This window comes from Pelodiscus sinensis, chromosome 12 (assembly GCF_049634645.1).
Source record: "Pelodiscus sinensis isolate JC-2024 chromosome 12, ASM4963464v1, whole genome shotgun sequence".
Classification (NCBI taxonomy): Eukaryota; Metazoa; Chordata; order Testudines; family Trionychidae; genus Pelodiscus; species Pelodiscus sinensis.
This window is the reverse complement of record NC_134722.1, coordinates 19,650,546-19,674,886: the sequence shown is the minus strand read 5'-3', so window position 1 is coordinate 19,674,886 and position 24,341 is coordinate 19,650,546. Positions and strand designations below refer to the sequence as shown.

The 24,341-nt window shown below is 46.8% G+C and overlaps 1 protein-coding gene across 6 annotated transcripts in view; it reads left to right on the top strand.

Annotated features, from left to right (window-relative positions):
- The window catches only part of TK2 (thymidine kinase 2), a 44,469-nt gene that overhangs the window by 394 nt on the left and 19,734 nt on the right, over nucleotides 1-24,341 (top strand). Inside the window, exons 1-5 of one of the 6 annotated variants that reach the window (XM_006130544.4) lie at nucleotides 227-754; nucleotides 3,529-3,566; nucleotides 12,081-12,155; nucleotides 16,887-16,940; nucleotides 19,693-19,782. In XM_006130544.4, the coding sequence (XP_006130606.4) occupies nucleotides 583-754; nucleotides 3,529-3,566; nucleotides 12,081-12,155; nucleotides 16,887-16,940; nucleotides 19,693-19,782 (429 nt within the window). In that variant the 5' untranslated portion in view covers nucleotides 227-582. The other 5 variants (XM_006130545.4, XM_075940043.1, XM_075940044.1 and 2 more) reach the window with 5 other exon arrangements.

The window sequence follows — 24,341 nt, the reverse complement described above, 5'->3', positions numbered from 1 at the left end:
GGTGACTTGGGAACAAGCCCAGTAGATTCCCCTGCAGGCACGGCCATCGAGACATTGCCGCAGTGCTGCTGATGCACGAAAACTAGAACGTGCAATCGACTGCAATTACAAAAAAAAAAAAAAAAAACCCCGCCCCAGGAAAGGTGAAAAAGCACATACCAAGTCTTAGTTTGCACCGCCTGCATTTGGTGTTTTTAACATAGGCAGACTTTTTAATGAGTTGCTTGCAACTACCTTCTGGAATGAACGAGGAGCGTCTTCCGACACATAAGAAAAGTGTAAAACAGAAGCGATGTTAGTTGACTAAGTAGCCGGTTAGTCGGTAACTGTAGCGGTTCTGTAGCACCTTAGAGAGTAACAAAATAGTCTCTTAAGTGCTACAGGTCTACTCATTGGTCTTTAGCACTGGCTGTCTCTAATAGCCCTGCTGGAAAGGTCCAGCTGGCAGTAATCTGGTTGCGCAGTGCGTAATACAACCGTGGAGTTGGGATCATACAGGAAGCAAAACATCTCAGCAGCGGAAATGCCTGCAAAACGCTCTGTGCGGCTCGAGTCCTTTCCCTATGCTGCCGGAGATGGGCCATGTGGTTACTGAAATCGGTATGGATCCGGCCTCTCCTAAGCCTCCAATGTACCCGGGGAGCTCGAGCTGGTCTCGGGATTTGTAGCGGAAAGAGCCAGCAGAAGCAAGCGCTGTATCCGCTAATGGCTCATCGCAGTCTCTGCGTGGGTGGCTGCTCCCAGGACGCTGCATGTACGTTTGATGCCTTTGAATCGTTCTTTTGTGTTTACTAGTGATGCCACCCTTGCGGCCTGGCATTTGTAGCGCCAGGAGTCCCTCTCTCGCAGTAGATTGAGCATTTGAGATGGATGTAGTATAGAAGGAGAAAAATAAAGCAAACGCCATTTCATTCCTCGGAGCAGGTGGATGGTTATTGCTTTTCACAAAGGAGCAGGTGACTCTTGTTTGAAAGGTATTTGAGAAAGTGCTTTGGATCTGGCGGTTATGGGGGTGTTAGTTTATTCAACATTGTTACTGTGGACCTTGGTCGTTCTTTTATGAAGTACAAAGTTGTTGGATGTGCCTTAAATCTGCTGAGCGCAGAAAGCAGCCTCTGGTTTAGCCTACTGCAAATTGCTCCTGATAAAGTAAGTACAGAACCCGCCTGCCAGATGGGGAAAGTATTAAAAATGAAATGCAGTATATTGAAAAAAATTCCCACCTCACAAATATAACCCCTACACTTTATTTTTTTAAAAAACAGGATGAGCTCTGGTTTCTTCTTTTTCTTTTTTTCGTTTGTAGTCGGAAGGAAGAGGCAGTTTGTGAAATAGTGAGCTACCAGCAACTTTCAAACTCCTTTTATGGCATTAGTGTGGGCTTGTAAACTGAGTACCCATTTGTACTTCTCTCTTTACAATGCACACATGAACAATATATTGTAATTAAATGCCTTGAGTCCAGGTTCACCTTTACATACTGAACAAAGCTGTGCAGTGAACATTATAAAGGGGCATTATTGAATTGCAATCCAGTCAGTTTCAGAAAATGAGTTAAAAGTAGTTTTAATTATAGTTGGCCTGACTCCCTTGTCATTTATTTTGGCAGTCACAATTCCCTGTTTTTAATCTGGTTTTCCTCCACTGTGAGAGGCCCATACTGAGAGATAATGACTTGTCACAGGTTCTGATATCTGCATTACCAGTTTGATTTGTGGAACTGGTTTGTAAGACTGCACACACAGTTCTGTCAAAGGTGCATAGTATCTATTTTTCTCTACTCTTTTCAGTGATAGGCTATGTTAGATGTTACTTGAATAAATAGTAAGGACAAATCTTTAGATGGAAGAGTAACTTTTAAATTGAAGATGTCTACTTAGAATCTAAGTTTCTGATCCTGCAGAGACCTGTGAAATCAATGGTGCTTTGTCCAGGCACAGGGATCTGCCTATGAATCATAGATTAGATGACCTCATAAGTCTCCTCCCAACCTCATTTTGTAACCCCCTGGCCAAAGCAAGAGCAACTCCAACTAAATCATCTCATCCAGAGATTTGTCAAACCCCAGTGGGGAAAGGTGGGACCTGGCCCTGGCCTTGACTGTGCAGCAGTGGCCCTTGACATACTGCATCGGCCTTGGACTCCAGCCCCTGTGCAGCAGTCCAGACATACTGCATCGGCCTTGGACTCCAGCCCCAGTCATGCCTACCCACGGTCCTAGCAAGACCTCCAAGTTTTGCCTGCCCTACCCCCACCAATGGTTAACTGATTAAACAATAATTTTAATTGTTTAACTGGTTAACTGTTTTGATGGCTATTTACATCCCTAATCCTCTTTGGAACCCCCTTTCAGGTGGTGGAAGGCTGCTGTCAAATCCTCAATTCTTCAATTCGTCTAGGTCACTCTGGACCCTATTCATACCCTCCAACATATCTACATCTCCCCCCTATTTAGTATCATCCACAAACTTGCTGAGGGTGCAACCTATCCCATCATCCAGATTATTACATGAAGATATTGAACAAGACTGTCAATAGAACCCGCCACGCTCTCTTCCCCACCCCAGGTGAACGCCTATTCCCTAGGCCACGCCGGAACCCACCCAACCATCTTACTTTCAGGGCGCCTGTCTGCAGGACTGACCCATCAGGCATTTCGCTTGATGTTGGCTGCCGTTGATCACTACCTATTGAGCCTGATGATCTAGCTAGTTTTCAGTTCATCTTATAGTACATTTGTCCAAGCCATACTTCAGTTTGCTGGCAAGAATGCTCTGGGAGACCATGTCAAAAGCTTTGCTGAAGTCAAGGTATATCATGTTCACTGCTTTTCCCCATAACCACAGAGCCAGTCATCTCATCATAAAAAGCAATCAGAGTAATTCATTAAAGATCTGAGGCCTGTTTTCTTATGGTGAAAATAAGAACTAACAAAGGAACATACATTATTAATAATCCTGCACAATGAAGGTAGGAACCAGCCTCTGTCCACTGCGAGCCGGAGCCTGCCACAGGCAGAGGCTGCTTCGTGGCAGCACTCCCTGTGGGGGGGGGGTTTGAGCACCCTGTGGACAGAAGCTACTCTGCATTCCATGGAGCAGCCTCTGTCTGTGGCAAGCCTGGGCTTGCCGCATTAAGAGGCTGCTTTGTGACAGTAGTCCCTGTCCACTCGGTGACCCATCTCCCTGTGGACTGAGGTTGCTCCACATCACGCAAAGCAATCTCTGTCCCCATATCAGAGGCAGCAATGCGGGGTAGCAGGCAGCTGGTCTGCACGGGGAGCTGGTTTTTTAACTGATTCCTGTCGCGGACTGGCTCCTGCTGCCACTGTGCATGGGGCTGGAAGAACATGGGTTGCTGGCCCTGCCCCGGGGACTATCGAATAGTTGTGTAACCGCAAAGATTTCATGTGGTTACACGACTATTCAATTACCTGATATCTAACATCCCTAGTCCTGATAGAGGCTTGGAAATGTAATCTAAGAGCAGTTTCCTAGTTCTTTTAACAAGTGTTTCTTTCCGTTCTAGATAAACACCTGGTTGGTGAAGGAGAGAAAAAGACGGTTGTGAGTATAATATTTTGCTCATAAAAATTATATATTTAGCATAGTGATAGAGATGGAGCGGTGTTAGTCTGATCTAGCTGATACAAAAGACAGGACTATGCAGCACTTTAAAGACTAACAAGATGGTTTATTAGGTGATGAGCTTTTGTGGCTAATAAACCATCTTGTTAGTCTTTAAAGTGCTGCATAGTCCTGTCTTTTGTTTCAGCTATATTTAGCATATTATTTTTGCAATAAAATTATATTATGGAAATGTCCATAGGTTAATGACTGGGACTTGCTGTGAGGTACACAAATAAAATCTAGAGTTTTGTCCTGCCTTTTGTTCCGGACAGGCAGACCCTTCCTTGCTGAAATCATTGAGGAAACTTAAAAGAAAATCAAAAGGGTTCCAGGCAGGTGAAGGGGCTGCTTGGTGTGGAACACAAATCAATCGATCAGGGCTACAGAATTAGTAGTCAGCGTTCTAAACATAGCCTCCTTCATTTACAGTACATGTATTTTGGCTGTAAACTCTAAGGGTATGTATACACTTGCACCCTAGTTCAAACTAGGGATGCAAATGCAGACATTCGAAATAGTCAGCGAAGCAGGGATTTAAATATCCCATGCTTCATTAGCATAATCTTGCCAGCACATTACTCCGAATGCCAGCTGTTTCGAAAGTGAAAGAGCGCGCTGGGACGTGTTAGTTCAAACAAAACCCCTTGGTTCGAACTAACGTTACTTCTTCTTCGGGTAGTCCCCGTGGGTGCTCCACGTCTGGTATTGGGCTGGTCACAGTCCCGCAAATCGGAACTTGCCAGAGCTGTGTTCGGTCGGACCGCGTGTGCGCGAGCCGGTTTCGCGCCTTTCATCTGCCGTGCGCAGTCCAGCGCACGCCAGTTTCCTCTCATCCGCCTTGGGTCGCACACAGAGCTCCCCCTTTTCTCCTCAGACGGTTACCTGAGTGGAAGTTTAGAAAGATTTAGATAATATTTTCCTTAGCCTTACTGTTCATTACTTTGTTCCTCTTAAAAAACAAACAAACCCCTTATATTCCGTTTCTTGTTTTAGCCCTGGGTTGCGGGCTCTTTGTGTTTAAAAACACACAAAACAAAAGAAAAGGAGAAGAGAAGAGAAACAGTTTCTATTTCCATGTAGTAATAGTATCTTTTTTTTAGCTACTGTTGCTGTTCTTTCACCCCTGCTTCATGGCCTTTTTTTTTCCCTCAAAACCCCCCCCAATAAACCTGAAACATCAAACAAACGGAAGGAAGGAAGGAAGACGTTTCTTCTCATTTTATGTTTACACACACTGTTTCTCTCAGTTACTGTTGCTGTTCAACTTAGTAGTTTCACTGTTTAAAACAACAACAAAAAAAGAAAAACGAGATGAGGGAGAGAAAAGAAAAAAACGATCAGAGTCAAAAGTGGTGGCACATAGGAGGCGCGAACTCACTCTCCTCTCAGGGTGCCAAAATGCCAGGCTCCCCTGGTTTTAAAAAATGTTCCATGTGCGGAGAGCCAATGCCAGTCTCCAACGGGCACTCTGCTTGTGTCTGTTACCTGGGGGAGGCACATATTCCTTAAAAGTACACACATTGTGCCAGGCTGACAACAAGAGCTCGCAAGGAGCGGGAGCGACGTCTAAAGGAGATCCTGTTTAATAAGGCTCTCATGCCTTCCAACGTAACAGGCTCCTCTGCCTCGGACCCCATGCCAGAAAAGCGGAGAGCTCCTTCCCCAGCTGTGCCTTCTCCTAAAAGGAAGAGAGCCTCTCTTGCTCGTTCCCTGCCAGTTGCTCCGCGATTGCGGGTGAGAGCAGGTGATAAGCTGGGTACCTCGGGCTTGAGGATGACCCGTGCACCTACTTCAAAAAAGCCGGCCGGCACTTCCCAGTCCCGGCAGCCCTCGGCACAACAGCCTACAGCAGGGCTTCTTAAAGGGGCAGTTACAACGGCACCAGGGCTCTCTGCACCAGCCTCTGAGATCCCTGCAGTCACTCTCCTCACAAGGAGCTGTCCTCAGCACCGGCACCCGAGGGGCATGCTGCTGCCCAGGTGCCTCCTTCATTGCAGCCAGCTGATCAGTCTGCATGCTCTGAGCAGCTTCCAGCAGCCTCTAATAAAGCAGCACCTAAATCAAATGTCCAGGAGATCTCTCTTTCTCCCTCCCCCGTTTTCTCTCCGGAACCATCCCCTCACCCTTCTAGTTCTGCACACCATACAAGGGCTCAGAGGGAATATCATTGGCAAAGCGTGTCATCTCGCCACCATTATTATAGGGAGCACAGCTGCTCACACCACAGATGCTCTAGATCTCATTCTCCTTCAAGACGCTCACGCTCACCGATCCGTTCGCCACGGAGTGCTTACTATGTCAAGCATAGCAGTGTTAGGTCTTCTAGACGTTCGTCACCTGCAGGGTCTGACTGATGTTATATGCACTATCACAGACCCTACTACACTGAATCATCTCATCACAGTCACTCTCGATCTCACTGCAGATCACCATGTTCCTGTCAGTCGATCAGCCCACGCACCGTACATTCAGAGCTTCAGAAGCAGTCTCTGCTCCGGGATATGCTACCTCCACGTTCCCCGGTCCCTCGATCACAAATGTCAGACCTAGAGGAAGAGCAACTCTCAGAAACTGACCCAGACATTTCTCCTAATGCCCACTCATCCGTGCCCTCGAGGGATGAACCGGTAACTCTGGCCGAGACGTCACCTCCCGACGACCTCAAGGAATTTCAAGATCTCTTTAAACCTGTCATGCAATCCCAGGAGGTACAACTTACTGAGGCCCAGATGAAACAACATAAGCTGTTCAAGAATTTATACCCTAAACAGCAGCGAAAGATTACCCTCCCGATAGATGATGCTATCATGGAGGTAGCGGAGGAAATCTGGCAAACACGAACATCAATACCGCCTACCAACAAAAAAGCGGATAAGAAGTATTTCGTTCCATCCAAGGGGTTGGACTTTCTTTTTAATTACCTACAGCGTAACTCCCTAATAGTGGATGCGGTTCGCCATAAGAGTAAGACACCCCACTTCAAAAACTCCCTACCGGATAGGGATACTAAGAAATTAGACCCTTTTGGGCGTAAGATTTACTCTTCCTCAACCTTGCTCCTACGAATTGCCAATTATGCTGCCCTTTTGTCAAACCATAACTTTGACAATTACTCCAAGCTTCCGGAACTTGTGCAACACCTTCCCGAAAACAAGAGACCTCTTCTTAAAGCAGTTGTCCAAGAGGGGTTCATGGCATGCAGAACATCACTTCAAATCACTGCTGACGTTGTGGACACGGCCGCACGGGACATGACAACAGGTATTATGATGTGAAGAGCCTCCTGGCTATTATCAGCGGGAGCCCCTACGGAGTTGCAGTCTAAAGTGGAAGATTTACCCTTTGACTGTCAAAAGCTGTTTGCCTCCACTACCGATGAGATTCTCCATTCTGGGAAGGACTCTTGTACTACGCTCCGGACTCTAGGGATGTACACGCCGACTTTCAAATGCAGGTGATACTACCCCTTTCAAAGGAGATACAATTACTCATCCTATAAGCAGCAACAGCAACGCGGACCTGACCAATCTAGGTTTAGACAGCATCCTCAACGCAAATGTCAGCAGCAGAATCGCCCATCAGCTCGGCCTGCTCAGAAACAGCAGGTTTGACTTCTGTGTGAAGGACTCGAACGCGTCTCCAGTGGTTAACACACACACAAGCCTGCCACCGGCCTGTTCCATCACTGGCTGAAGCCGTATCTTCATCAATGGGCCAACATTACCTTGGACCGATGGGTCCTAGAGGTCCTATCATCAGGCCTAACGATCCCATTTATCTCAGTCCCTCCCACTACCCCTCCCACTCAGTCCCTTCCCAGGGAGCCATCTCACTGGGTCGCTCTTCAAGGAGAAGTCCTTCACCTCCTAGAGATCGAAGGCATAGAGCGAATACCCGCGGAATTCCAGGGAAAAGGTTTTTACTCCAGGTATTTCCTAGTCCCCAAAAAGTCCAGGGGGTAGAGACTTATCCTCGATCTGAGAGGTCTAAATCGTTTCATCCAGAAGCAGCACTTCAAAATGACCACGCTGGCCAAGATCATACCAGCACTAAACAGAGGAGACTGGTTCGCAGTCCTAGATTTACAAGACGCATATTTTCATGTGACAATACACATAGCTCACAGACGATTTCTGCGGTTCGTAGTGGGGGATGACCACTTTCAGTACAAGGTACTTCCGTTTGGCCTTATCTTGGCCCCAAGAGTGTTCTCCAAAACGCTGGTGGTAGTGGCTGCCCATCTATGCAGAACGGGGGTCTCAATTTTTCCCTATCTCAATGACTGCCTCATCAGGGGCCACACTCAGTCAGATTCATCACATGATAGTCGCAACTTGAGATCTATTCGACTCCCTCGGCCTTATTGTAAACATGCAAAAATCACATCTGCAAATCCTAACCTTCATAGGAGCATGGCTCGACTCCCAGTCAGAGAGACTTCATCTGCCAGCCGAGCGTTTTCAACTCATACAAGACTTGATAAAAACAGTCTTCAAATCTCCAGCGCTCCCAGTACGCGTATGACTACAGCTCTTGGGTCATATGGTGGCGACTACAATCATAGTGTGCCATGCAAGGTTATACTTGCAGTGCCTGCAGCATTGGCTGAACACAGAATAAAATCCTGTCAGGCACAGCATCCGCAAAACCGTGGTGCTACCCGCACATGTCAAGGACTCCCTGCGTTGGTGGACCAACCCAACAACGTGCTGTCAGGAGTCCCCTTCCATGTGGTGCAGCCATCAAGGGAGGTTACCACGGACGCTTCTCTCATCGGCTGGGGTGCCCATATGGGCACAGAAACAGTCCAAGGCCGTTGGTCCATGACGGAAATGATGCTCCATATCAACCTTCTCGAGCTCCGAGTGGTGTTTCATGCCTGCAAACACTTCAAGTTGCACATAAGAGGCACTGTCACCAGAATTCTCACCGACAACATCGTGGCGATGTGTTATGTGAACAGGCAGGGAGGTGCCCGCTCCCGCTCCCTTTGTACAGAAGCAATCCGCCTTTGGACCTGGTGCATTCGAAATGACATTTTTATAGTCGTGTCATACTTACCCGCTGTGAGCAATACCATTGCAGATGCGCCGAACAGATATTTTCATCATGACCACAAGTGGGTGATCCGCACGGAAGTCCTCTCACCTCTCTTCCATCGGCGGGGTCGTCCGGCGATAGATCTGTTCGCCACACGTGCCAATGTGAAATGCAGAGCTTACTGTTCCAGAGCAGGAGTGGGTGGTCACTCCCTGGGAGAGGCATTTCTCCTCCACTGGAGGACATCACTTTTGTATGCATTCCCCCCGTTCTCATTCCCAGAGTACTCGAGAAGATCGTGATGGACAAGGTACGAGTGATACTCATAGCCCCAGCGTGGCCCAGACAGACATGGTACTCAACTCTCCTGCAGCTCTCCGTCTGAGCACCGTACCGATTTCCTTACCTACTAGAGTTGCTGACACAACGGAAGGGCTCCCTTCTTCATCTGAAGCTGGACACTCTGCACCTAACCGTGTGGATGATAGATGGTTCAGCATGTCCGAGAATCTTTGCTCAGACCAGGTGAAGCGTGTCCTGCTACACAGCAGGAAGGATTCCACCAGGAAAACCTACCTGTCCAAGCGGTCTAGATTCGCACACTGGTGTGCTCCTAAGCACCTAGACCCCGTTTTTTCACCACTACATGTTTTACTGGATTATGTCCTCCAGCTACAGGCGACTGGACTCTCCATGTCATCACTTAAAGTCCATGTGGCAGCGATAGCTGCTTTTCACTACCCCGTCGAAGGGAGGTCGTTTTTTTTCCCATCCCATGATGACTAGATTTCTCAAAGGCCTGGCTAACCTTAACCCACCACGTAGGCCTCCGCCACCTACATGGAGTCTTGATCTGGTGCTGGATGTCCTAACTCGGCCACTGTTTGAACGGTTGGCTACCGATGCTTACAATGAAAGTACTCTTCCTCCTTGCCGTAACATTGGCACGTAGGGTGAGCGAATTAGCTGCATTGATGTCAACGCCCCCCTATACAGTCTTTAATAATGAATCCGTAATATTGAGATCTCATCCAGCCTTTCTACCTAAAGTCTGCACAGAATTTCATATAAATGAGCCAATCATTTTACCATGTTTCTATCCAAAACCTCATGCCTCTCAGCGTGATGCTCTCCTGCATACTCTGGATGTCCGCCGAGCCTTGGCATTATACATAGATAGAACCTGCACTCTTCGAAAGACAGATGGCCTCATTGTTTTGACATCAGGGCCTTCTAGGGGCGAGCCCCTGTCGGCCCAGCGTATTTCTAAACTCGTTGTCTCTTGTATCACGACTTGTTACACCATTTGTAAGAAGCCACTCCCATTGCAGCCTAGGGCTCATTCGACATGAGCAGCCTTCGTGAGAGGAGTCCCTCTGCGTGACATCTGCTGGGCGGCGACTTGGTCTTCTAGTACCACTTTTTTTCAAGACATTATGCAATCGTGCAGCACCTCGCCTTCGATTCAGTGGTAGCTTTAGCAGTACTGCCTAGTTATCAGAATCGTGATTCCGAAGCCCATGTCTAACTGGGATTACTGCTTCGGAGTCACCAGACGTGGAGCATCCACGGGGACTACCCGAAGAAGAAGAAGTTACTCACCTTCGTGCAGTAACGATGGTTCTTCGAGGTGTCTTCCCGTGGGTGCTTCATGACCCGCCCTCCTTCCCGCTTCGGAATCTCATCTTTTTCTGTCTTTCAGATAGACGGTGAGAGGAACTGGCGGGTGCTGGACCGCACGCGGCAGATGAAAGGCGTGAAATCGGCTCACGCATGCGCGGTCCAGCTGAACACAGCTCTGGCAAGCTCCGATTTGCAGCGCCGGGACCAGCCTGACACGAGACGTGGAGCACCCATGGGGACACACCTCGAAGAACCATCGTTACCGCACGAAGGTGAGTAACTTCTTCTCCGTCCTGGCGCGCACTTTTGAAACATCTGGCATTCGGAGTAACACGCCAGTGAGATCATGCTAATGAAGTGCGGGATATTTAAATCCCCGCTTCATTGGCTATTTCGAATGCATGCATTTGCATCCGTAGTTTGAACTAGGGTGCAAGTGTAGACATACCCTAAGTACTCAGTTCATGGTGTTTTAAATGTAATTATTTTATGATTTATTGATAGATGTTTGGACAAAATATCTAATTCACTAATTTTAGAAACCTAAATGGCTAAAGGAAATTATGATTTGAGAATAATCTACTTATGGGTGTAGATGTGGTAACATTTAATGCAGAGTAAATTGTATTCAAGGTAAGTTTAAAGTCTTTTGGGGGTAAAATTTCATGCAGTATGGATGGTTGTATAATGGGGGCTGTGAAAGGTGCAGCAGCACTGCAGGGAAAATTCTGCAATCCTGAATGGCATGGAAAGGGATTCTGCACATCTGAAGAGATGTCGTGGTGGGGACTTGGGATTGGACAGTACAGAGGCAGTAGCTCGGGCTTGCAGACTTTGGCATTCTGCAGGTATTGAATCAAATTATTTTATTATTATTATTTTACTAGTTACACTAACTGTAGTACAGGTTGCACCTCTATAAACCTGGGCTCTCTGTTGGACTTCGGATGTTCCAGGATCAGTGTGTCCCAGCACACTTCGGAGGGTTTGGGGGGGGGGGGGGAACCAGGAACCCAGTATGATGCGGGGGGAGGGGAAAGGGGGAGAGGGAGTGGTGCGGGAGCCCAGTGGGTGGCTCAGCTGCTCTGTGGAAGCTAGGATGGGGGAGGGGGCAGGAGCCAAGAAGCTTGATGCACCACTCAGTTGGGCTGCGAGATGTGGAGGGGGTTGAGAGCTGATGTGCAGGTCATCTGGGCTGCCTGGGAGAGCTGGGAAGGCCAGTGGGGCAACAGGGCAGGGGATGGGGCTGTCTGCAGGTGAGGCCAGAAATGACCTCCCTTGGTTCAGCAAAATCCCTCATCCAGGACTAGTCAGGTCCCCAGGGTGGTGGATCAGGGAGGTCCAACCTGTAGTGCATATGGGGCTAGGGTGCAGGTGGGCATTTGAACATGTGGTTTTGAAAATTTGGCCTCCTTGAAGCCAATATATAACAGGTGGCATAAGTAAGGTGGAAAACTGTACTGGCAACTTATATCTTTAGATATTAAAGGTCTGATTTCCCACTGTGGTGTTCCATATTTATGCCAACACAAAAATCCTTTGCTTTCAACATGACACTCCATTGTAAAGCTTGTTCATTCAATAGCGAACCAGAAGCTAACACTTGAAGTTTAGCGATTCTCTTGAAAATGCATTAACTGTATTTACGTTAGAATGTGATCTAATGTATTTATAGTGCTAATGGGTTATTTTTTAGGCTACAAGTATGTGTTTTTACATTTGCCGTCAGTTATTTCTTTGCAGTAGCATTTCATTTAGTTTTGAAAGGTTATCATCTTCTTTCACCAGATCTGTATTGAGGGGAATATTGCAAGTGGAAAAACAACATGCCTGGATTATTTTGCCAAAACTACCAGCATTGAGGTACGGATCTTGAAACTTCTTAAGATTTAATCAAGTCAACAGGAGTTTTTCCATTTCAAGTCTACTGAGGTGTTTTCCAAGATTAAATGAAAGTAAGATAAATTTAAAGGCACACTGCCAAACAATGTATAGTTTTCCTTCTTCATGTTGCCCTTCTTTTTCATTTGGCAACCAATCATTTGTCTTGGTTTTTAGTTAATGGAATGGAAACCAGTATGTTATGTTGTAATTTTTACTACATTTGTGCTTGTGTTAATTGTTGCCTCAGTCCTTCAGTCCATCATATGCATAGCTTTGTTCAAGTAAATAATCTATTGACTGCATTTGGTCTGTCCAGAGCAGGAATGGGCAACCATGAATAGTGGGTGGGGCCCGCAATCCTCCTGTCTGTTGCCCTCCCCCACACACCTCTTGTGCACTTGAGTACCAGAGCCATGCACTCGTAACCTGGTCCTCCCGCTCCCTCCCAGCATTTTTGGGATATGCAAATCACCTGATTCACGCTGTGTCCCTGCTTGGGATGTAAGTGACTAGTTGACTATCCGATAAACTTAAGATTATTGGATAGTCAACTAGTCCCTCTACTAGTCGCTTCTCCCCTCCCTATCCCTGCTGCCTCTATCAGAGACAGCAAGGGGGCAGAGTAGGAGCTCATGTTGGGGGAGCCACCTTAAAAGCCCGGTCCCCCCAGCACTGTCTCAGTGGGGGCCAGTGGAGGTAGAGGGGTAGCGGGAACCTGGTGTGAGTCAGGAATCAGCTGATTCCCGGCTCATGCCCCGTCTCAAACCCTGCACCTCTTCTTTTTAAATGTATTAAGAGCCTTTTAAATACATTTAAAAAGCAGGAACATGGGGGAAGGAATCAGCTGTCCTGGCTCATGCTGGGTCCTCAGCTCTGTGCACCAGCCTTTTAAATGTATTAAGAGCTGGCAGGCTCTTAATACATTTAAAAGAGGGCTGGTGTGCAGTGAGGGAAACCTTGTGCGAGCTGGGACAGCTGATTCCCAGATTGTGCCAGGTCCCCCTGCTGCTTTTCTGCTAAGAGCTGGTAGGCTTTTAATACATTTAAAAGTCTGGTGTGCAGTGGGGGGAGGAGACCCAGCACTGGCGCCAGCCAGGAATCATTTGTCTTGGTTGCTCCTGGGGCTGGGATTTAACCCTGCTGCGGCTCTCCCGCTTTTCGACTAATCAACTAGTTGATAGTAATTCCATCGACTAGTCGATTAAACTAAATTTAACATCCCTAGTCCCTGCTCCTCCTCAACCCTGGAACCACTACCAACAGCTGATTCCTGGCATTCCAGCTCTAGGAGGGAGGGGAAGGAGCAGAGACAGAGTATGAATCAGGCAATTTGCAGCTCCTCTGAAAGTGCTGGAAGGGATGGAGAGGCATAGGGCATGCAGGGCTTCAGTGCCCCAGTGCCTGAGAGGTGCATGGTGAAGAGGAGCAACCGGGGGCCTGTGGGCTGAACGTGGAGCCCCAATGGGCTACACGTGGAGCCCCAATAGGCTGCACATGACCCATGGACTGCAGGTGTTTCCATAATCAAGGTCTCAGTTAGTTTCTTGGAATATTATTAACTGCTGCTAAAGAGTCAGTGGTAAAAACACTGAATATTTTAGAAAAGTTTTAGTTGTTGAATGGCAGATATAAGATATTCAGCAATGGAACATAGTGACTCAAATTTTCTCTCTCAGTAAACCAGTAACAACGAGTAGAACTACCATTTTTTTCCTGTATTTTTAAAAATCTTGAGTGTATCTCATAATAAACAAAGTCAGAGACAATTCAGGTAATGAAGCTGAAAAATACTAATCCCATAAAGATTAGGTAAAGATATGCTGGTTTGTTGAGAAAATACATTTGTATAATTCCTTTTTGGAAGTTATTAAACAAACCTGGGATTTAATCATAGTTACATAGGCAAAGTGCTTTTTGATGAGGAAAAGACTATTTTATTATTAATAATTGCTTTAACCGGACAAATTCAGAATAAACGGCAAGAAGTATTTATTTATGAGAACATAAAATCTTAATAGTGTTGACAGGTCTTCTAAGAATAACATTAATACAAAAATCTAGGATTCTTCATAGGGATACTCAGTGTTAAGAGTTCCATGGTAATTTAAAAGGAATAAATTGAGTTGAATAAAAAACCATGAGCCCAAAATGTCTTTTTAAAAACTACCGTATATTCCGGCGTACAAGACGACCTCTGAAGTTAAAAAACATCCCCCAAAAATCGGGGGTCGTCTTGTACGCCGGATGCCCCGCCGCCGGAGCCCCTCCGCGGCTTTGAAAGCCTCGGGGGAAACCGGCGGGGGGGGCATCCCAGGCGCGCATGGGCTGCCCCCCCGCCGGAGCCCCTCCGCGGCTTTGAAAGCCTCGGGTGAAGCCGGCGGCGGGGCATCCCAGGCGCGCATAGGCTGCCCGCCCGCCGGAGCCCCTCCGCGGCTTTGAAAGCCTCCGGGGAAGCCGGCGGGGGGGGCATCCCAGGCGCGCATGGGCTGCCCCCCCGCCGGAGCCCCTCCGCGGCTTTGAAAGCCTCGGGGGAAACCGGCGGGGGGGGGGCATCCCAGGCGCGCATGGGCTGCCCCCCCGCCGGAGCCCCTCCGCGGCTTTGAAAGCCTCGGGGGAAGCCGGCGGCGGGGCATCCCAGGCATGCCCCGCCGCCGGCTTCCCCCGAGGCTTTCAAAGCCGCAGAGGGGCTCCGGCGGGGGGGGGGGGGGCAGCCCATGCGCGCCTGGGATGCCCCGCCGCCGGCTTCCCCCGAGGCTTTCAAAGCCGCGGAGGGGCTCCGGCGGGGGGGCAGCCCATGCGCGCCTGGGATGCCCCGCCGCCGGCTTCCCCCGAGGCTTTCAAAGCCGCGGAGGGGCTCCGGCGGGGGGGCAGCCCATGCGCGCCTGGGATGCCCCGCCGCCGGCTTCCCCCTGAGGCTTTCAAAGCCGCGGAGGGGCTCCGGCGGGGGGGGGCAGCCCATGCGCGCCTGGGATGCCCCGCCGCCGGCTTCCCCCGAGGCTTTCAAAGCCGCAGAGGGGCTCCGGCGGGGGGGCAGCCCATGCGCGCCTGGGATGCCCCGCCGCCGGCTTCCCCCGAGGCTTTCAAAGCCGCGGAGGGGCTCCGGCGGGGGGGCAGCCCATGCGCGCCTGGGATGCCCCGCCGCTGGCTTCCCCCGAGGCTTTCAAAGCCGCGGAGGGGCTCCGGCGGGGGGGGGCAGCCCATGCGCGCCTGGGATGCCCCGCCGCCGGCTTCCCCCGAGGCTTTCAGAGCCGCGGGGGGGCAGCCCATGCGCGCCTGGGATGCCCCGCCGCCGGCTTCCCCCGAGGCTTTCAAAGCCGCGGGGGGGCATCCCAGGCGCGCATGGGCTGCCCCCCCGAGGCTTTCAAAGCCGCGGAGGGGCTCCGGCGGGGGGGCAGCCCATGCGCGCCTGGGATGCCCCGCCGCTGGCTTCCCCCGAGGCTTTCAAAGCCGCGGAGGGGCTCCGGCGGGGGGGGGCAGCCCATGCGCGCCTGGGATGCCCCGCCGCCGGCTTCCCCCGAGGCTTTCAAAGCCGCGGAGGGGCTCCGGCGGGGGGGCAGCCCATGCGCGCCTGGGATGCCCCGCCGCCGGCTTCCCCCGAGGCTTTCAAAGCCGCGGGGGGGCAGCCCATGCGCGCCTGGGATGCCCCGCCGCCGGCTTCCCCCGAGGCTTTCAAAGCCGCGGGGGGGCAGCCCATGCGCGCCTGGGATGCCCCGCCGCCGGCTTCCCCCGAGGCTTTCAAAGCCGCGGAGGGGCTCCGGCGGGGGGGTAGGGGGGGAGCCCAGGCGCTCCTGGCGGCTTTGCTCCCGGTGCCTCTGGTCTGCTGGGGACCATCTCCAGCAGACCAGGGACACCGGGAGCAAAGGAGGCGGAGGGGCGCTGGCGTATAAGATGAAACCCTATCTTTTAATTAAAAAGATAGGGGGTCGTCTTATACGCCCAGTCGCCCTATACGCCGGAAAATACGGTATATAGTGCAAAAACTTAAATAGTAACTCATGTAGTTTAGCTAGCTAATCTCAGACTCATACTAAGATTTTAAAGTCTTTTATGATCTAATCAAGCAGTGTTGGTGGATCCTTTCCCATGCCCGCATGGAGCTCCCTCAAGACATTTGTGGTTTCAGCTACTCCAAGGAGAAAAGGCCTTATTTTTATGCCTAACTTGGATCATATTAAAGTTCTAGCTGCATTGTTTTTAATCCACAGAAATAAAATGAGATTTATGTATAATGACATATTGAGCTTCAGCTTTTATTCCTTTGTTATTCAGTTTTGTCCTTTGGGAAGTCAGTTTGTGAGAGATCTTTCTTATGAAATTCCATCTACGTTTGGTTGTCAGTTCTTCTCTTTTTATAGTATTGCTGATAAATGAATGTGAAGGATAAATGATAGTCTTCTCCCTGGCATCAGTCAGCCATTATTTTGTTTTGGTGGGCTGATAAAAGTAGTTTAAAATGTTTTTTTTTTTAAATACTACCTACTAGACCATTTTGTAATTAAATGCATCTTTTTCATTTTTATGATAGTTCTTAAATATTAAATTCAATATTAAATTATATATTTCATTACTTAGCCCTTTTTTTTAAAAAAAGGGATAGATCCTCCAGGCCATGGTAGCAGTACAGATTCTTTATTCATTTATTCAAATAAATAAAATAAAATAATTGAAATCGCTCGGGTCACATAGAATGAATGTCCTTTTTTCACTAAGGTTTTGACGGAACCTGTGCTTAAGTGGAGGAATGTACATGGTCACAATCTTCTGGTAAGTGATGGGAATTAATCCAATGATTTATGTTCTGTTAAAAATATGGATTAGGGATGTGAATGTTTAAATGATTAACCAGAGGGGGCTGAAGCAGCTCAGGGGGCTGCTCCAGCCCTATGGTGAGGCCTGCCGTGGACAAAGGTTGTTCCAGTCATCCAGAGCAGCCTATGTCTGTGGCATACCCCCATAGGCCGGTGCTGCTCCGATGTCTGGAACAGCCTCTGTCTGCAGTGGGCCTGGGTGCCCAGCCTGCAGCTGGGAGAACTGCTCCAGCCCAGCTGAAGCTCCCCCCCCACCATCTCCCTCCCTTTAATTAGTTAACTGGTTAAACAAAACGTATCCTGACATTCTCAAAGTTGCGTCTGAGGATTTAGATGCAGTAAAGTTCCTAGCCAAGATGTGGTCACAATATTATGTAACTGAAAATTCATATCATGATGGTGATTACGTTTTTTCTCTTATTGAAGGACGGATATTAAAACGTAGGTCTGATAAGGACTTGGGCTCTGATCTTGCAAGTAACCCTATGCTGCTGGAGACTGCGCTCACAATTAGTCATATTTTGAAATCAGTGGACTCTGTGCAGGCATGAAGGTCTGCCTGCATGTAGCTGGTTTTAGGATTGGAGTCCTAATGCTATTTTAGAGACACAATGGGTCTGTTACTGCCTGGCAGTGAAGTTCTCTAGTTCAGAAACAAATTGAGGCTAGGAAAGCTCTTTAAAATGCTCAAAGCATCCCGGAAAGTGCTTTTTAATACTAAACAACACAAGTAGAGTACATAGTGAGCTGAAAGGAGTTGGGTATGGCAGAGTGCTGTATGATTGCTGAGAGATCATCTTGCAAGGTGTTGAGTGTCTTCATTGACTGGTGAGAGTGAAGAGTCCTCCTCATCTCCTGGAATCAGACACTTCCAACACAGTGATGCAGCACAGTCAGACTCCACTCTGACTGTGAAGAGGCTTGATTTCCCAGACCTCAGAAATCAGTCAATGAATAAATTTAACTTCTAGCCTAAAATGCACATGCAACCTGTTCAAAGTACCTGCACTTTTGTAACCACAATATGCACTTTGGTGCGAGGAAAGTGCGTTCCCTGGGTGGAGGATACTGATGCTCTTTCTGTTTTGCCATTGCGATGCTTCATGCCTTGCTGTGTTACCAACATCTTCACTAGTACACCTCCTGGCTCATTGCTCTAGCTCATTCTTAACTTTTTTTGGGAAAAAGGGTCAGAAGGGTCTGAGGTGTAGGGGTGTGGGCAAGTCTGTGTCCACAGGCAATTCATGTTAAACCTTGTGGTTTGCTATTAAGCTATTTTGTAAACCAACACTTGACCCTAAAATCTCCCTTTTCATTGTAAAGTGTCATGCTTTGGGTTTACTTTATGGTAGACATTGATATGTGGAGCTCTAAGAGGGGGAAATACCCATAATGTGCTGTGTAAAGGATATCTCTTCTCATAATCACAGTAGATGCTATATGACTATATTCTGCTACTCCTCTGTAGTCTCACTCACTGTCCTGGGAGCTCCAACCTTGCTCACAGAAGCAGATTCTTTCCTTAAACATTTGTGTAACTTGCATTTGCATCACAGATGAGACTTTAGGCTTTGAACACTCTTGAGCTAAATGCACTGCACATAGGTTCTCATTCAAAGAGGTGCCCAATTGCCTGTAACTCCGATTGAGTTCTGAGTGCTCAACGTCTCTCATGATTAGGCTCCTAATTCCAACATATGCTCTTCTAAATATGGATGAGCCATTTCATTCTTACTCCTGGGGGAATTCTGTGCCATTGCTCAATGTGGGATTTTGCAGAAATTAATGCTGTGCATGCAGAATTTCCCTTTCCTGCACAGAAATGGGCAACAGGGCTACTGGCTGCCACCAAGGGCCACTGGATCTGGTAGAACCCAGCTTGCACATAGAAGACACTGCTGCAGGGAGGGGAGAGAGCTAGAGGGTTCCTGTCAGCTGCAATTCCCACCATGCCCTGAGGAAAGGAGACAGGCAGTGCACAGGAAACTCCTCCCAAACATGAGACTGAGCATGAGCTGTTTTTTTTCCCTCTGAGTCCCTGAGCCCTCTAGGGGGAAGAGAGCAGGTGTCTGGGTTGGGGAAGCATACCTGGGCTCTGAAGGAGACGTTGGTTGCATGTATTGGCCCAGAGGGAGCCTATGGCTGAACTTTCAGAGGAAAGTATCTGTCCAAGCTGGAGTCTTGTAGGGAGGGACATGGGCAGAGAAACAGGAACTGGATTATTATACTCCAACTCCTCTAATGTAGTGAGTTTTACCCATGAAAGCTCATGATATAATGTATTTGTTAGTCTCTAAGGTGCAACGGGACTGCTTGTTGGATTATCATGGGGTTTCTTTTACTTGCTACTCCTGGAGGATTTTTGTATGTGTCTGTAATGTTACAGACATACTTGCTGACAGGTGTTTTGAAATGAATTTCCAAAATAACTGAATCTGGTGTGATTGTGTAGTGTCCTTTTGACAGATGAATTCTGCAGAATTTTAAAATATTATGTGCAGATTTTTAAATTTTTAGTGCAGAATGCCCCCAGCAGTAATAATGCTGGTGTGTGCTACTTATGCCTGGTCAGGTATTAATACCTTAATATCTGAGCAAGTATTAAATGTGTAGCTTAACTTTATAGCTTATCTGTATTTGTCACTAATTGGTATAGTCAAAAGGGTTTTATTTTTCTCTAACTCTTCTGTCCCTATCCCCAACACTAGGGCTTAATGTATCAAGATCCATCACGGTGGGGGATAACGTTGCAGACATACATTCAGCTTACTATGTTGGATCAGCATACCAGACCAATGGTAATTTAAAACTTTTTTTCTTTTAATGTTAAGCAGAGATATCAATGTGCATTTATAGAATCATAGTATACTAGAACTGAAAGGGACCTCGAGAGATCATCAAGTCCAGTCCCCTGCCATCACAGCAGGACCAAGCACCCTCTATCATGCCTGTTAGATGGCTATCCAAACTGCTCTTAAATATCTCCAGTGATGGAGATTATGGATCAAAATGATCTGATAATCCTGCATCCAGAAGATAAGACTGTAGGTTGACTTTCTTTTAGTGTTTGTGATGCTAGTAGGAATTTCCATGTGAAAAGACAACACTGATATACTCAGCTCAGTGGGGCCTGGGACATCTACCTCTTACATTTACATGTTTTTCATTCTCCATGCCCAGTATTGCTTACTGTTAAGTGCTGGCCAGTACTTGGATCATCTCAGTTTATCGGTTATCTTGGCCTTGTTTGTTTGTTTTGTTTGTTTGGGTGTGTGTGAGATGTGGGAACTTAAGATTCTGGGTTCACATACGATAATCTTAAATGTAAACATTGAAAATCACACATTGGCCAGTATTAGTCAGAATACACCCTTCTGTCCCATGTAACTCTAGATACAAATGCAGCTTCCTGCTTCTCACTTCCTTCCCCTCTACCCCATTCAAAATGCTTCTGTTAAGCTTTACCTACCTCTTCCTTTTGGATTGCCAGCACTTCTTTTGTCATCGTCTGTTTTCCTTCTGCTCCTTTCTCATGGTTCTTCCTACTCCTTTCCTATGTGAACTCTTTTGGCTGGATCCTCTTTTTCCTTTCTCATTCTCTTTTGAAACTTCTTTGTTGATGCCTGCCAGTCTTGATTTATTGTTTTCCTGCACAGTAAATAACTGTTGCAGTTACAAACAGTACAGGTATAAGAGTAGCGTATTGTCTGAATTTGCTTTGGTTCAGAGGTCTTCGTAAAATCCCATGTAAAATGCTTAATAGTAATTTGCAAGGTTGTCAAGTGTTTACAAAAAATAATTGCAATCATGCAATTAAAAATCAATCACTATTAATCACATTGCTAAACAATAGAATATAATGTTAAATATTTTTGGATGTTCTCTACTTTTTCCAATATATTGATTTCAATTACAAATCAACACAAAGAATAAAGTACTTGCATCATATTTATTTTGATTACAAATATTTGTGCTGTAAAAATAGTATTTATTTATTTATCTTATATAAGTACCCATGCACTCTCTTATGGAAAATGAATTTACAAAATAAGGATTATGTACAGAAAGTAACTATTCAAAAATAAAACAATGTAAAACTTTACAGCCTACAAGTCCACTCAGTCTCCTGCTTCTTGTTCAGCAAATCACTAAGACAAAAACGTTTGTTTACATATACAGTAAATAATTCTGCCCGCTTCTTGTACATAATGTCACCTGAAAGTGAGAACAGGTGTTTGCACAGCACTGTTGTACCTGGTGTCATAAGATTTCTATGTTCCAGATGTGCTAAAGATTCATATGCCCCTTTAGGCTTCAACCACCATTCCAGAGGACATGCATCCATGCTGATGATGGGTTCTGTTTGATAGTGATCCAAAGTAGTGCAGACTGACGTATGTTCACTTTCACCATCTCCGTCAGATGCCACCAGCAGAAGGTTGATTTTCCTTTTTGTTGTCTTGGGTTCTATAGTTTCCACTAGGGGCGTTAAATTGCGAGTAATTGACTAATTACTAATTTTGCATCAACTATTCAGTTAGTCGATAGGGAGCCTCCCCCTTTGAAGTGTACCAACAGTCCTAGGGCTGTTGCTACACTTCAAAGGCGAAAGCGCCAAATGGAGCCCGGGGTCAGCTAGGGACTCCCCAGCTGATCCTGGGCTCCATGCGGCGCTGCTGCTTTGAAATGCTGCAGGGAGCCAAGTGTCAAGCTCCTCACGGCATTTCAAAGTGGCAGCACCCTGTGGAGTCCAGGATCATCTGGAGAGTCCCTTGGGGAGCCTAGGGACACCCCAGCTGGTCCCAGGCTGCACACGGCATTGCAAAACGGCAGCCCCACGTGAAACTTGGGGTCTGGTCCCAGGCTCCATATGGCGCTGCCACTTTGAAGTACCTCCTCCTCTCTACCCCCCCTGCTGCCTCTTTCTGATAGAGGCAGCAAGGGGTGGGTGGAAGTGACTAGTTGACTAGCCTGTCGTCTATGCAATAAGCATTTTCATATCGGATAGTCGACTAGCTCTTCACATCCCTAGTTTCCACATTAGAATGTTGTTCTTTTTAAGACTTCTGAAGTCATCGCACAAGTTCTGGAAGGTACTTCAGATTCTTAAACCTTGGGTTCAGTGCTGTAGCTACCTTTTAGAAATCTCATATTTCATATGTCATATTGGTACCTTTTTGGGTTTTGTCAAATCTGTACTAAAGAGATCCTACAACAAACAACATGTGCTGGGTCATCATTTGAGAACTGCTATAACATGAAATACATGGCAGAATGCAAGTAGAACACAGAGCAGGGGACTTACTGTTCTTCCCCAAAGAGTTCAATCAAAATTTAATTAGTACGTTATTTTTTTAACAAGTGTCATCAGAAAAGAAGCATGTCCTCTGGCATGGTGGCTGAAGCATAAAGGGGTCTGTGAATGTGTAGCATATTGGCATGTAAATACTTTGCAGTGCCGGTTATAAAAGTACCATGCAAAAACGTGTTCTCACTTTCAAGTGACATTTGTAAATTAGAAGCGAGCAGCATTAACTGTCATAAATGTAAACAAACTTATTTGTCCTAGCGATTAGCTGAATAAGAGGTAGGACTGAGCAGAATGATAGGTTTTAAAATGCAGTTACATAACAAAAAAATCTATATTTGTAAGTTGCACTTTCACATTAGAGATTGCATTATAGTACTCATATGAAATGAATTGAAAATAATAAGAAAATAAAGTGAGCACTACACCCCTTTATAGTAAAATAAAGTGAGGACTATGCTTTTTGTATTCTGTGTTGTTAACTGAAATCAATATATTTGAATATGTAGATAAATCCAAAAGTATTAAATTTCAGTTAGTACTCTATTGTTTAACAGTGCAATTAAAACAGCAATTAATCATTATTTTTAAATCTTAAAAAAATTAAAATAATCGACAGCCCGTGTAATTTGACAGAAAACTTTTATAAAGCTGTGGCTTGGGGTTTCTGGAAGTAATTTCTCTTTTCCTTCTCACAAAAGTGAGGTTTTACAAGTTCTAATTTTGAAGTACGCCCAGCTTTCACTTCTGTATACTTGTGAAGATTTGGACAGATTCTGTTTACTTTCTGTTCAGTGTGTATTATGAGATCGTTGTGCTGGCTTCTTCTTTGGTGAAAACACAAATAAAATTGATTCTTTGTATAGTCCCCGTAGGACTATGCTACTGGTAGCAGATACTGATACGGTATACCTATGATTATAAGAAACTGCTATAAAAAGACATTGCTATTGAATGTAGCACAGTCCTATAGGTATCAGTTACATACATATAAAGTGTAAGAAACTGCTATTATAATACACTAATACCAGGATCTAGCAAATTCCAGTGTTTGTTATGTTTCAATCTTCTCTCGCAGTACTCCAGTTGATGCTTACTTCTTGTGTCTTGCTTACAACACTGATGTTTGCTTTTTTTGCAGGAGTTTTACACGATTGACTCTCAATTAGCTCCAAAGCACTTGCAACCCTCTCCTAATGTGTTGTTATTCACAATCTTTATAAGTGCAAAGGCAACTGGCAGAGGGGGACCTGGAGGTCTGGGCAAGGGCTGGGATAAACCCCACTGCTGCTGCTCCTCTTTCCTGCTCTACCCTTGCCCTGCCTCCTCCCCACACATGTTGGCAGCAGCAGGGAAGCAGAGCAAGGTGGCCCCTACTCTCTTGGCTCCCCTGGTTGCATTGCTCTGCCCTCACCCCCGCATTTTGGGGGATTGTGAGCACTCGTGCCCCCATCTCATCTCAGCCCTGACTCAAAATCATTATCTAAAGCATTAATGAAGATTTTGAACTGAAAGGTGTCTAGAACTGATCCCTGCAGGACACCACTCAGTAAACCCTTCCAACATGACTGTAAACTACTGATGACTACACCCTGGGCACTATTTTCCACATTATTGTAGCTCCATCTAGGTTACATTAGTATAAAAAACTTTAGTAAAGTCAAGATATACTATGTCAACCACTCCCCTCTACCTCCCAGCCACAAGGCTTGTTACCTTGTCTGTTCTAGACACTCGGGATTAGGGAGCAAGAAGGGTGAGGGAGGAGGGAATGATGATGAGTCTTTTTAATACTCCGCATGTGCTGCACACTCCCTGAAACTCTGTGCATCAGATTTTTACAGCATCCTGTATCCTGTCTGTATAGCAGTACAGATAGAGAGTGTGGGGGTCTAGCAGAGAGAACCAATGAATTAGGACAGTTGTACCTTTAAGAACACAGCCAGGAAGTTGCCATGTGCAACACAGTGCCCAGAGAGGGGTAATAAAACCCTCTCTCTGTGCCCCCATCTCTGCCTTTGCACTTTCAGGAGGTGTCTCATCCCACTG